A 14892-nucleotide genomic window follows, 5' to 3' on the forward strand; every position below is an offset into this window, starting at 1 on the left:
ACAGATTCGGTGACCGATGGATTGGTAAGGCGGACCAATTACATGGCCTCCACGCTCTCATGACCTCAACCCTCTTGACTTTCATTTATGGGGGCATTTGAAAGCTCTTGTCTACGCAACCCTGGTACCAAATGTAGAGACTCTTTGTGCTCGTATTGTGGACGGCTGTGATACAATACGCCATTCTCCAGGGCTGCATCAGCGCATCACGTCTCTGGGCATTGGTTTATGTGTAAAACTTGATCTAAGTCCCCTCTACAACCTCTAGAGGTGTGTAACATGACCTGTGAAAATCTCTATATATACACATAAAGGTTCTGGTGCATGTAACTCTTACGCTCTTTAGCGTCATTGGATGACTTCTCTGGACATGGGCTCCTATTCTTATTTTGTTCCTTAAGACACCTTCTACATTCCTTCGAAGTTTGTCGGTGTAATTTTGATACACCCTGTAAATACAAAATTGGAGTTGCAGTAGCAGCAAGGATTGGCAATAACGAAATTTTATTTATTTTGAGTATACAGTAGTGAAGGAAAAAAATGATTAAGTTCTGTAAGTGATTTGTGGGTATAGAGGTTGCGAAATTTAGCTCACAGAGCAGTCACCTCTGGCAGCAAGTATATCTCTAACGTGGCTGGGTCTAAAGCCAAATGGAGTTTGGACTACAGATACGAGTATATCTTTCTACAGTGCTTCAGTTCTATGTCAAGGTTCTACAGTCCAAGTGGCTGCCTACTGCTGGTAAACCAGTCTGTTGGTGGCCATTAAAGGGATATTTTCAGTGGATGAGGGATCTGGCCAGGGCAGCAGTCGAACTCTCTCTGCATTGATATAGCTCAGGACAGCACAGAAAACTTGCAGCCTTGCATTATCTTGTTGAAGGATGATACCAATGATATCTCTAAGAGAGCGCACAAACACCAATCATAAGAAGCCAGATATGTAACGCCCACTATCCAAATTATCGACCATGTGTAGCACAGGCGACCATGTTTTGCATCCAATAGCATACCACGTCATCACATGCAACGCTGGACCTTTACGACAATGTCAAATGAAACAGTTAGATACTTCCATCGTGATTCTGTATCAACAACCGAATCTGCTGTGAAAAGTTGATGCACTGCCACTCTTTTTCCAGTGTTCTTGTTGGCCACACCAACGTTGACGCCTTGTCTCTGCTGCTGCATAAAGCGACAATGGTAGTTGTGCTTTTTTTTTTTTTTTTTTTTAATGGACTTGTAGTCCGGGGTGATATGTTACAATACAGCATCACCGGTCTATTGCGGTCTAACTGTGTTGGTGAGGCAGTAAATTTCCACAGGGCAGTGACTGCGTCACTGCAATTCACTTTGGAGGTGTGGCGGTGGGACTTGTAGTCCCGTACCACCCTCTGACGGTGATAGTACTACATGAGTCAGGCAGAAAAATTTTGCCTAACATGGGCAGGTGAAGGTGTGGCGGTGGGACTTATAGTCCCGTGGCGGTCTGCTTGGTAGTTGTGCTGAGAGTTGTAGTGTAATAAATATGTAATGTACTGAATCGACTGTGAGAAAGCTAAGTGGCAAAGACGTTATCTGAGAGACTCCATGATAATTATATCATTGACTCGGAATATTACTCTCTCTGTGGTTTACACGTAATTAAGGGTAACTGGAGTTTTCTGTTCGCTTCTTTTGATGTTATGTGGAGAATTGTGCAAGAGACACAATAAACCGTTATTATGTCATGAGAACAAAGGTCAGCGTCACGACCTTTATTAGTATTTTTGGAAGTTTTGTAACAGCAGAATTGTTTCAGATTGAATGCGACGTGTACGGGAAGAGACGTGGACAACAGCACTCGAACCTGCAATCTCATGTATGAATAGTTGCTAAAAATATCCAGCCGTCTCTCCCAAGACTCTTCACACGCGCAACAAGCAGTAATTCTTTTAACAGCACTATCAGAGACAATTTTATCACGTTGTTACGACCTTTTACTGCGAGCATTATACATCGACAACAGACAAACAAAAAAATAGAGAAACACATAAAAGAATCTACCACAGAGTCCATGCAGCTCCACGCTGTTACTGTTGATATTGTATGGCTTCAGAAAAACCCATTTCTTCAGTCAAGGTACGTGACGTGACTGTACCATCCCGTATGGCAGAGCTGACGATATGCCAGTCCTCTCGGGCGGCAGTCGCTCAAGACCACAGAGTTCTTGCGTTGACTGGATATTAACACGAATGACAGAGATATCGACGAAGGCGAACAGCAATATATGTTGTAGAAACGATGAACTGCAGTATCATTTGACCACCATCCTGCTGCTGTCGAATTCCGTCAGGTGCTGGCAGAAGTTCCTGCTCACAAAAGCCGTAACACGATCTTCAAATGGTTCAAATGGCTCTGAGCACTATGGGACTCAACATCTATGGTCATCAGTCCCCTAGAACTTAGAACTACTTAAACCTAACTAACCTAAGGACATCACACAACACCCAGTCATCACTAACACGATCTTCACACAAATAGCCAACATTCAGATGTGATAAACCAGCTATGTTATTTTTCCTTAAATACAGGCTGTAGATGATGTTCTGGTGTGGTTGTGCTGAAATGTTAACCTTGAATACACTTCTGCATCTGCTTCAGATTACATAAAATTCTGAATACATAGATCAGGGGCAGGAAAGATTTCGGCTTGTGGGCCGAGCCCTGGTATGACTGCCACAGCGCTCAGTCTTGTTGTACATTCCCCCCCCCCCTTCCCCCCTCCACCCCCCCCCCCCCCACCGCCACACCATGCTCTCTGAGGGCTTCGAAGGGGGGGGGGGGGGAGTGAACAGCAAACACACCACAATTACATGGGTCAGTGCAGTAGCACTGTACGCAACTTAGTCTTATATTTCACATTTCTCAGCAACATAAATCACAAACAAAAAGAATTTTCAGTATTATTTAATTATTTTGGCATGAAGACATTATATAATTTCTATCTGGTACAGACCGTAGGCATACCGACAGATGCAGACAGTTTCACAAATGGTCGTACTCAAGTGCCACTTAATTGTCACTTATTTAGTTTCTTAATACAAAAAAGGTCTTACACGCAAATATGTCGTTCGAAATATTGAAGCACTTTTGCAACCTCATTATAGAGACATGGAAACTGTACTGTACTCGAACATTATGAATCACGTTGAAGAAAATGACTTATTGATCCATAAACAACACGGATTCGGAAAATATCGTTCTTGTGCAACACAGCTAACTCTTTATTCCCATGAAGTAATGAGTGCTGTCGACAAGGGATCTCAGATCGATTCCATATTCCTAGATTTTCAGAAGACTTTTCACAGCGTTTCTCACAAGCGACTATTAATCAAATTGCGTGCATATGGAGTACCGTCTCAGTTGTGTGACTGGATTCGTGATTTCCTCTCAGAGAGGTCATAGTTCGTAGTGATGGACGGTAAATCATCGAGTAGAACAGAAGTGATATCTGGCGTTCCGCAAGGTAGTGTCATAGGCCCTCTGCTGTTCCTAATTTACATAAATGATCTAGGTGATAATATGAGCAGACCCCTTAGATTGTTTTCAGATGACGCTGTAATTTACCGACTAGTAAAATCATAAGACGATCATTACCAATTACAAAATGATCTAGAGAGAATTTCTGTATGGTGCGAAAACTGACTATTGGCACTAAAGAAAGAAAAGTGCGAGGTCATGCACATGGGTACTGAAACACATCCGATAAATTTTTGGTATACGATCTGAGGGCTGTCATTTCAACTAAATACCTCGGAGTTGCAACTACGGGTAACTTAAATTGGAAAGACCACATAGATTATACTGTGTGGAGGGCGAAACAAAGACTGCGCTTTGTTGGCAGAACACTTAGAAGATGCTACAAACCCACTAAGAGACAGCCTACATTACAGTTGTCCGTCCTCTGCTGGAATATTTCTGCGCGGTGTGGGATCCTTGCCAGGTAGGATTGACAGAGGACATCGAAAAAGTGCAAAGAACGGCAGCTTGTTTCGTGTTATCGCGCAATAGGGGTGAGAGTGTAACTGCTATGATACGCGAGTTGGGGTGGCAGTTACTGGAACGAATGCAGTCTTCTTTGCGGCGAGGTCTGTTTACGAAATTTCAATCACCAACTTTCTCTTCAGAATCTAGAATATTTTATTGACACCCGCCTACGTAGGGAGAAATGATCATCATAATGAAATAAGAGAAATCAGACCTCGAACGGAAAAATTTCGGTGTTCCTTTTTCCCACGCGCCATTGGAGAGTATGTAGTATGAGAAGTAGTATGAAAATAGTTCGATGAACCTTCTGCCAGGCACTTATGTATGAATTGCAGAGTAACCATGTGGATGTGGACGTAGAAATAGCCGGCCGCCGTGATCTAGCGGTTCTAGGCGCTCAGTCCGGAACCGCGAGACTGCTACGGTGGCAGGTTCGAATCCTGCCTCGGGCATGGATGTGTGTGATGTCCTTAGGTTAGTTAGGTTTAAGTAGTTCTAAGTTCTAGGGGACTGATGACCACAGATGTTAAGTCCCATAGTGCTCAGAGCCATTTGAACCATTTGAACGTAGAAACTACCTGTGGAAAACAATGTAGAATTGGTTGGTTGGTTTGTGGGAGTAAAGGGACCAGACTGCTACGGTCATCGGTCCCTTTTTCCAAGTACTAAAAACACCCACAGAGAATAATAAACGATTAACGAAATAGAGCACAGACGACACAGAACAAGAGAAACTGAGACAAAGACCAGACAAAACGAACTAAAAGCACACAGAGTGTGACGGTGGTTGGCCGACCATAGAAATAAAAAAGGAAAAGCCAACCACTTAAGACACATTAAAAAATCAGTTTAAAACCGGAGGCCAAAGGCCAGAATCAACACAAAACAATAAGATAAAACAGAAACACTTAGATTAAATGATAAAAAACCCCTGCCGGAATAAAACGTAAAACTAAGTCAGCCGTAGCAGAGTCATCTGTTAAAAGGGCAGGGAGCGTGTCAGGCAGTGCGAACGACTGCCTGAGCACAGCTAAAAGCGGAAATTCCAATAAAATATGGACCACAGATAAAACGGAGCCGCAGCGACATAGGGGTGCGTCCTCACGGCGCAATAAGTGGCCGTGCGTAAGCCGAGTGTGCCCAATGCGCAGCCGGCAGAGGACAACAGACTCCTGGCGGGAGACCCGAATGGACGACCGCCACACAGTCGTCGTCGCCTTGATTGGACGGAGTTTGTTGGGCGTGGGCAGATTGCGCCATTCAGCGTCCCAAACCGAAAGAACTTCGCGGCGTAAGACTGCCCGCAAATCAGTCTCCGCGAGGCCAATCTCCAGAGATGATTTACTAGTGGCCTCTTTCGCCAGGTGATCAACATTCTCATTGCCAGGTATCCCAACATGGCCTGGGGTCCACACGAAGACCACAGAGCGGCCGCAACGCGCAAGAGTATGCAGGGACTCATGGATAGCCATCACCAGACGAGAACGAGGAAAACACTGGTCGAGAGCTCGTAAACCGCTCAGGGAATCGCTACAGATAACGAAGGACTCACCTGAGCAGGAGCTGATATACTCTAGAGCACGAAAGATGGCGACCAGCTCAGCAGTGTAAACACTGCAGCCGTCCGGCAAGGAACGTTGTTCAGAATGGTCCCCTAGAGTTAGCGCATACCCGACACGACCAGCAACCATCGAACCGTCAGTGTAGATAATTCCAGAGCCCTGATACGTGGCCAGGATGGGATAAAAGCGGCGGCGGAAGGCCTCTGGAGGGACTGAGTCCTTCGAGCCCTGTGCCAAGTCGAACCGAAGGCAAGGGCGAGGAACACACCACGGGGGTGTACGCAGAAGTGCCCGGAAAGGAGGTGGAACAGGGAAAAACCCAAGCCCGGAGAGAAGCTCCTTGACGCGTACGGCGATCAGACAACCCGACCGGGGCCGATGGTCTGGCAGATGGACGACTGACTGCGGGAACAGGACACGGTAATTTGGATGCCCGGGCAAGCTAAAAACATGGGCAGCATAAGCAGCCAGTAATTGTTGGCGTCGTAACCGCAGTGGAGGGACACCTGCCTCCACTAGTATGCTGTCCACAGGGCTGGTGCGGAAAGCACCAGTGGCAAGGCGTATCCCGCTGTGGAAAATGGGGTCCAGCAACCGCAACGCAGATGGGGATGCTGAGCCATAAGCCAGGCTCCCAAAATCCAGACTGGACTGGATCAACGCCTGGTAGAGCCGCAACAGGGTAGATCGGTCGGCGCCCCAGCGGGTGTGGCTCAAGCATCTCAGAGCGTTTAGATGCCGCCAACACGCCTGTTTAAGCTGCCGGATATGAGGCAGCCAAGTCAACCAGGCATCGAAAACCACCCCTAAAAACCTGTGTGATTCCACCACTGAAAGAAGTTCGCCGGCAAGATAAAACCGCTGCTCCGGGTGGACAGTACATCGCCGGCAGAAATGCATAACGCAGGTCTTGGCTGCCGAAAACTGGAACCCATGAGCTACAGCCCAAGACTGCGCCTTGCGGATAGCGCCCTGTAGCTGACGTTCAACAGCTGCAATGCCAGTAGAGCTGTAGTAAAGGCAGAAGTCGTCAGCATACAGGGAAGCGGAGACAGAATTTCCCACGGCCGCAGAGAGCCCGTTAATGGCTATTAAAAACAGGCAGACACTTAAAACAGAACCCTGTGGCACACCGGTCTCCTGGACGTGGGAGGAACTATATGAGGCCGCGACTTGCACGCGGAAGGTACGATACGACAGAAAATTTCTGATAAAGATCGGCAGAGGGCCCCAAAGGCCCCATCCATGAGGCGTGGAAAGGATGTGATGACGCCATGTCGTATCGTACGCCTTCCGCATGTCGAAAAAGACAGCGACCAGGTGCTGACAGCGGGCAAAGGCAGTACGGATGGCCGACTCCAGGCTCACCAGATTGTCGGCGGCAGAGCGGCCTTGACGGAACCCACCCTGAGACGGAGCCAGAAGGCCCAGAGACTCCAGTACCCAATTCAAGCGCCGGCTCACCATCCGTTCGAGAAGCTTGCAAAGAACGTTGGTGAGGCTAATGGGGCGGTAGCTGTCCACCTCCAAAGGGCTCTTGCCCGGTTTCAAAACGGGGATGACAATGCTCTCCCGCCATTGCGACGGAAACTCACCCTCGACCCAGAGACGGTTGTACAGGTCGAGGAGGCGTCGCTTGCAGTCCACTGAAAGGTGTTTCAGCATCTGACAGTGGATGCTATCTGGACTGGGAGCGGTATCAGGGCAAGCGGCAAGGGCACTGTGAAATTCCCACTCACTGAATGGAGCATTGTAGGATTCAGAAGTGTGGGTGCGAAAAGAAAGGCTCTGACGTTCCATCCGCTCTTTAATGGAGCGGAATGCCTGGGGGTAATTCGCAGAAGCGGAACTCATAGCAACATGCTCTGCTAAGCGGTTTGCAATGACGCCGGAGTCGGTACAAACTGCTCCATTCAGTGAGAGCGCAGGGACGCCGACAGGGGTCCGATAGCCATAGAGGCGTCGGATCTTGGCCCAGACCTGCGATGGAGAGACATGGAGGCCAATGGTGGACACATACCGCTCCCAGCACTCCTGCTTGCTTTGGCGGATAAGGCGGCGGGCCCGCGTTCGCAGCCGTTTGAAGGTGATGAGGTGTTCAATGCAGGGATGTCACTTGTGACGCTGTAGCGCCCGCCGGCGATCTCAGGCGACCACCAAGGCACAGTCCGCCGCCGAGGGGACCCAGAGGAGCGAGGAATGGCAGATTCGGCGGCAGTAGCGATGCCGGTGGTGACCGATTGAACCACCGCATCAATGTCATCATTAGAGAGAGGCTCAATAGCGGCAGTGGAGGAGAACAAGTTCCAGTCAGCCTTATTCATAGCCCATCTGCTAGGGCGCCCAGAAGAGTGACGCTGTGGTAGTGACAGAAAGATCGGAAAGTGGTCACTACCACACAGGTCGTCATGCACACTCCATTGGACAGACGGTAAGAGGCTAGGGCTACAGATTGAAAGGTCAATGGCGGAGTATGTGCCATGCGCCACACTGAAGTGTGTGAAGGTACCATCATTTAAAACCGAGAGATCGAGCTGCGACATTAAATGCTCAACGGTGGCGCCTCGACCTGTTTCCACTGACCCACCCCACAGAGGGTTATGGGCGTTGAAGTCGCCCAATAGCAAGAAAGGTGGCGGCAATTGGGCTATCAGCGCAGCCAGGACATGCTGCGAGACATCACCATCCGGTGGAAGGTAAAGACTGCAGACGGCAACAGCCTCTGGCGTCCACACCCGAACAGCGACAGCCTCTAAAGGTGTGTCGAGAGGGACAGACTCGCTGTGCAGAGAGTGAAGGACATAGAGGCAGACGCCACCAGACACCCTTTCATATGCTGCCTGGTTCTTATAATAACCCCGATAGCCACGGAGGGCGGGGGTTCGCATTGCTGGAAACCAAGTTTCCTGAAGAGCAATGCAGAAGAAAGGGTGAAGGCTGATAAGTTGGCGGAGCTCAGCTAGATGGTGGAAGAAACCGCTGCAGTTCCACTGGAGGATGGTATTGTCCATGGCGGAGAAAGGCGTGACGGGACTGGGAACGCAGATTACGCCGCTGGGTCACCTGCTGCCTCCGATGGAGCACCCGTGCAAGTGCTATCCATTGCATCTGAGGGACCGGCGAGATCGAGGTCCTCAACGGACGCAAGGATCTCCACCTCATTGTCAGACGCAGAGCTTTTAGGTAGCGGTGGAGTAGGTGCCACCGCAGGGGTCTGGGTCTTACGGGTCTTCAAAGTCGTTTCCTCTCGCTGTTCCTTTGGTTGCCGTCGTTGAGAGGGTTTATTGGAGTCAGTCTCCGGGACCGAAGAGGATCGCGAAGCCCGTCGACCAGCGACCTGTGGCGTCTGCAGCCATTGGTTGGTGTCTGCTGTGCCACTGGTAGGAACCTGGGAAGGGAGTGACCCAAGGGATCCCTTCCGAGCGAGAGAAGCCGAAGAAGACTTACGCTTCTCCGGCTTAGAAGTGGGGACTGGTGTCCCCAGTGGTTTAGTGGGTGCTGCTCCTGAGGTAGATGGTGTGGGAGCAACAGCGAGAGAAGGGGCCCCCATCGTCAAGGGGGCAGGTGAGGTCCTCTGACTCTGAGAGCTGACAGTATGACTTGCAGCTGAAGGAGCTGGAGCAGGAGTGACAGTGGAGGCATAAGATGACATCATGCGCATGGGATGTAGCCGTTCAAATTTCCGCTTAGCCTCAGTGTAGGTCAGTCGGTCGAGGGTCTTATATTCCATGATCTTGCGTTCTTTCTGGAAGATGCTGCAGTCTGGCGAGCAAGGTGAATGGTGCTCCCCCCAGTTGACACAGATGGGAGGCGGGGCACATGGAGTATCGGGATGAGATGGGCGTCCACAATCTCGACATGTGAGGCTAGAAGTACAGCCAGAGGACATGTGACCAAACTTCCAGCACTTAAAGCACCGCATCGGGGGAGGGATATAGGGTTTGACGTCACATCGGTAGACCATCACCTTGACCTTCTCTGGTAATGTATCACCTTCGAAGGCCAAGATGAAGGCACCGGTAGCAACCTGATTGTCCCTCGGACCCCGATGAACGCGCCGGACGAAATGAACACCTCTACGTTCTAAGCTGGCGCGTAGCTCGTCATCAGACTGCAAAAGGAGGTCCCTATGGAAAATAACACCCTGGACCATATTTAAACTCTTATGTGGTGTAATAGTAACGTTAACATCCCCCAACTTGTCACAAGCAAGCAACCTGCGTGACTGGGCGGAGGATGCCGTTTGTATCAGTACTGACCCAGAGCGCATTTTAGACAAGCCCTCCACCTCCCCAAACTTGTCCTGTAAATGCTCGACGAAGAACTGAGGCTTTGTGGAGAGAAAAGACTCCCCATCAGCTCTCGTACAAACTAAGAATCGGGGCGAATAACTGTTACCTCCATCCTGAGACTTACGCTCTTCCCACGGCGTGGCCAGGGAGGGGAACGTTTTCGGATCGTACTTCTGAGCATTAAATTGAGCTCGAGAACGCTTAGAGACTGCTGGTGGCTGGCCGCCAGCGAGAGATGATGTACCACGCTTCATTGCGAGTCATCCGCCCTGATACCACCTACTCCGACCAAGGGCCCTCCCCACGGGCGCCACCCAGCCGCAGCAATAGCCACCTGGCAGGATGGCCATTGCCGGGAGTCCTGATGCCCCAGGGAGATGGGCATCTACTCCTTGGCATACGTGGGGAGGGTGCAGCTCAGGTATCGGCAGTACGATCCCTGTGTTGTCAGGGGGTTACAACCAACAGGGTACATGGCGGCCCCACCACAATGGACTGGCTACCGTGCTGGATCTTAGGTGCAAAAATGTCCAAGGTCATCGTCGCAGTTAAAAGCAACACTGCAGAGTGCAGCGTGGTAATCGCACCCAGGGTCGTATCCTCGCCCAAGAGATCGAAAACGAGCGGGACACCATTGCAACGACGAAAAAGCCGGCTAAAGGTCTCAATGCACGACGGATACAGTGCACCATGTAAGGCGCCCTTCCCCAATTGGCTCACTCTTCGGAACAATTTAGAAAGATGGAGGTCAAACCCGAGAGGGGACCATCACATAAGGCCGAAACATTTGAGACTCCTTTTAGTCGCCTCTTACGACAGGCAGGAATACCGCGGGGCTATTCTAACCCCCGAACCCGCAGGGGGGAATGTAGAATTCCTGGACAGTTTTAACATAAAAGGATATGTCATTAAAATGGGAATTACTTTTCAGGTCAGTCAAGTACATCGCCATGTGCTCAAGGGCGCTTTCAATTGAAACGGCAAGCTGTCTTGGAAACATCTCTAAAACAGAAGTTAGAGTGACGGTGTCCTCAAAACGTTTAGGAAACTATTCGAATTTTTCAAGTATTGCGATTATCTTTAATGGCAGTGAGCACTGTCTTTCAAGGAAACTGATCCAGGCATGCGTATTCAAATACAGAGATATGTAAAGAGGCAGAATACGGCGCTGCAGTTGGCACCACCTATATAAGACAACTGTCAGGCGCAGTTGTTAGATCGGTTACTGCTGCTACAATGGCAGGTTATCAAGACTGAAGTGAATTGAGCGTTGTGTTATGGTCGGCGCACGAGCGATGGGACACAGCATCTCCCAGGTAGCGATGAAGTGGGGATTTTTCCACACGATCACCTCACGAGTGTACTGTGAATATCAGGAATCCAGTAAAACATCAAATCTCCGACATCGCTGCAGCCATAAAAAGATCCTGCAAGAACGGGACCAACGACGATTGAAGAGAATCGTTCAACGTGACAAAAGTGCAAACCTTCCGCAAATTTCTGCAGATTTCAATGCTGGGGCATCAACAACTGTCACCGTGCCAACCATTGAACGAAACATTATCGATATGGGCTTTCGAAGTCGAAGGTCGACTCGTGTAGTCTTGATGACTGCATGACACAAAGCTTTACGCCTCGCATGGGCCCGTCAAGACCGATATTGGAATGTTGATGACTGGAAACATGTTCCCGGATCGGACGAGTCTCGTTTCAAATTGTAACGAGCGGGTGGACGTGTACATGTATGAAGACAACCTCACGAATCCATTTACTCTGCAAGTCAGCAGGGGGCTGTTCAAGCTGGTGGAGACTCTGTAATGGTGAGGGTCGTGTGCAGTTGGAGTGATATGTGACTGGATACGACTGTGCCAGGGGACACGTACGTAAGCATACTGTCTGATCAGCTGCATTCATTAATCTCCATTGTGCATTCCGACACACTTCCAGAATTGATACAGACTGGCTCCAGGAAGACTCTTCCCACTTTAAACACTTCCGCTGGCCACCAAACTACAGAGATATGGGATACGTTGCAATATACTGTTCAGAAGAGATCTGCACCCCGTCGTACGCTTACGAATTTGTGGACAGCCCTGCAGGATTCATGGTGTCAGTCCCTTTCAGCTCTTCTTAAGACATTAATCAAGTCCATGTCACGTCGTCTTCGGCACTTACGCTTACTCGCTGGGGTCCTAAACGTACCAGTTTCTTTGGGTCTTCAGCGTCTATCTCCATGGTCATCATTCAGTTCTACAGAAAACTGAAAGTCGACTAAAGAGTGCATCTTAATAAATTTTGCTATTCCTACCACAGTTCTTCATATGCTGCGTCCCCGAAAATTTAGAACCAAGTTCTTCTTAGTGTACTGAACAATGAATCCTGTCATCCGACCATTGAAATTTTTGGTCTTTAATTTTCAACTAAATCTTTAAATTATTTCTGCTTGCTATTGTAATATCGTTTCACAGTACATCTGCAGTATCTTAGGCTTATGAGACTGCATAACGCATAACATACAGGGTGTTTCAAAAATGACCGGTATATTTGAAACGGCAATAAAAACTAAACGAGCAGCGATAGAAATACACCGTTTGTTGCAATGTGCTTGGGACAACAGTACATTTTCAGGCAGACAAACTTTCGAAATTACAGTAGTTACAATTTTCAACAACAGATGGCGCTGCGGTCTGGGAAACTCTATAGTACGATATTTTCCACATATCCACCACGCGTAGCAATAATATGGCGTAGTATCTGAATGAAATTACCCGAAACCTTTGACAACGTGTCTGGCGGAATGACTTCACATGCAGATGAGATGTACTGCTTCAGCTGTTCAATTGTTTCTGGATTCTGGCGGTACACCTGGTCTTTCACGTGTCCCCACAGAAAGAAGTCACAGGGGTTCATGTCTGGCGAATAGGGAGGCCAATCCACGCCGCCTCCTGTATGTTTCGGATAGCCCAAAGCAATCACACGATCATCGAAATATTCATTCAGGAAATTAAAGACGTCGGCCGTGCGATGTGGCCGGGCACCATCTTGCATAAACCACTAGGTATTCGCAGTGTCGTCTAAGGCAGTTTGTACCGCCACAAATTCACGAAGAATGTCCAGATAGCGTGATGCAGTAATCGTTTCGGATCTGAAAAATGGGCCAATGATTCCTTTGGAAGAAATGGCGGCCCAGACCAGTACTTTTTGAGGATGCAGGGACGATGGGACTGCAACATGGGGCTTTTCGGTTCCCCATATGCGCCAGTTCTGTTTATTGACGAAGCCGTCCAGGTAAAAATAAGCGTCGTCAGTAAACCAAATGCTGCCCACATGCATATCGCCGTCATCAATCCTGTGCGCTATATCGTTAGCGAATGTCTCTCGTGCAGCAATGGTAGCGGCGCTGAGGGGTTGCCGCGTTTGAATTTTGTATGGATAGAGGTGTAAACTCTGGCGCATGAGACGATACGTGGACGTTGGCGTCATTTGGACCGCAGCTGCAACACGGCGAACGGAAACCCGAGGCCGCTGTTGGATCACCTGCTGCACTAGCTGCACGTTGCCCTCTGTGGTTGCCGTACGCGGTCGCCCTACCTTTCCAGCACGTTCATACGTCACGTTCCCAGTCCGTTGAAATTTTTCAAACAGATCCTTTATTGTATCGCTTTTCGGTCCTTTGGTTACATTAAACCTCCGTTGAAAACTTCGTCTTGTTGCAACAACACTGTGTTCTAGGCGGTGGAATTCCAACACCAGAAAAATCCTCTGTTCTAAGGAATAAACCATGTTGTCTACAGCACACTTGCACGTTGTGAACAGCACACGCTTACAGCAGAAAGACGACGTACAGAATGGCGCACCCACAGACTGCGTTGTCTTCTATATCTTTCACATCACTTGCAGCGCCATCTGTTGTTGAAAATTGTAACTACTGTAATTTCGAAAGTTTGTCCGCCTGAAAATGTACTGTTGTCCCAAGCATATTGCAACAAACGGTGTATTTCTATCGTTGCTCGTTTAGTTTTTATTGCCGTTTCAAATATACCGGTCATTTTTGATACACCCTGTATATAACTAACGACATTGACAGCCCACATTCCTTCACAGCCGCATTGTCACCTTCCAGCCCCGATAGGTTCGTGCTGCAGCCAACATATGTTACCATTTTACATAAGCAATGAACTAAGATGACCTGTGCTTTCGTAACTTTCTGGATGGCTAACGCAACTGATGATGTGATGTCGGCGTAGGTATGCACTCAGTTTCCTACTGCCATTGTAAAATTAACTTATAAATTGACATATTCTCTTCAGTTTTACTATGTCGTTCATAGTAGTTCCTTGGTGTTCAACACAACAACCTTGCTCATATGTTAAAAACTACACGCAATACTTAGAAGAAAAAAAGTGGGTAATACGTACCTGTTGCAATGGTTCATTAAGCTCTTTCTTATACTCCATTTTGAACTTAGGTAAAAAGACAAGTACATCATTTTTGTACATATTACTGGTGACATCTCTCAGATTTAACTCTGCAAGTTTACTCTCAAGGTTCCTCAAACCGTCTGCTTGTCTTGGTAGAAATACAAGCATGATGAATTTGTTTCCCTGTTTTGATCGAGAAGAGAGGAATGTAAAATAATTTAGCAGGAGATGCATACGTTCGACAGTACAAAAAGCAAATACATTGTTACTAAAATAACATCATTAACGTTAAAGGATCATGCACAGCTTAATAAAAAAAATTACTGGTGACATCTCTCACATTTAACTCTGCAAGTTTACTCTCAAGGTTCCTCAAACCGTCTGCTTGTCTTGGTAGATATACAAGCATGATGAATTTGTTTCCCTGTTTTGATCAAGAAGAGAGGAATGTAAAATAGTTTAGCAGGAGATGCATACGTTCGACAGTACAAAAAGCAAATACATTGTTACTAAAATAACATCATTAACGTTAAAGGATCATGCACAGCGTAATAAAAAATAGTTACAGTAGTTAAAAAAAGTTCTAAA

At 48.0% G+C, this 14892-nt stretch overlaps 1 protein-coding gene across 1 annotated transcript in view; it reads right to left on the reverse strand.

Annotated features, from left to right (window-relative positions):
- The window catches only part of LOC126458532 (serpin B3-like), a 128174-nt gene that overhangs the window by 76552 nt on the left and 36730 nt on the right, over nt 1-14892 (reverse strand). Inside the window, exon 6 of the mRNA XM_050095639.1 lies at nt 14302-14487. Coding sequence (XP_049951596.1) covers nt 14302-14487 — 186 coding nt within the window. The remainder of the gene's footprint in view (nt 1-14301; nt 14488-14892) is intronic.

Source organism: Schistocerca serialis, chromosome 2, assembly GCF_023864345.2.
Source record: "Schistocerca serialis cubense isolate TAMUIC-IGC-003099 chromosome 2, iqSchSeri2.2, whole genome shotgun sequence".
NCBI classification, from domain to species: Eukaryota; Metazoa; Arthropoda; class Insecta; order Orthoptera; family Acrididae; genus Schistocerca; species Schistocerca serialis.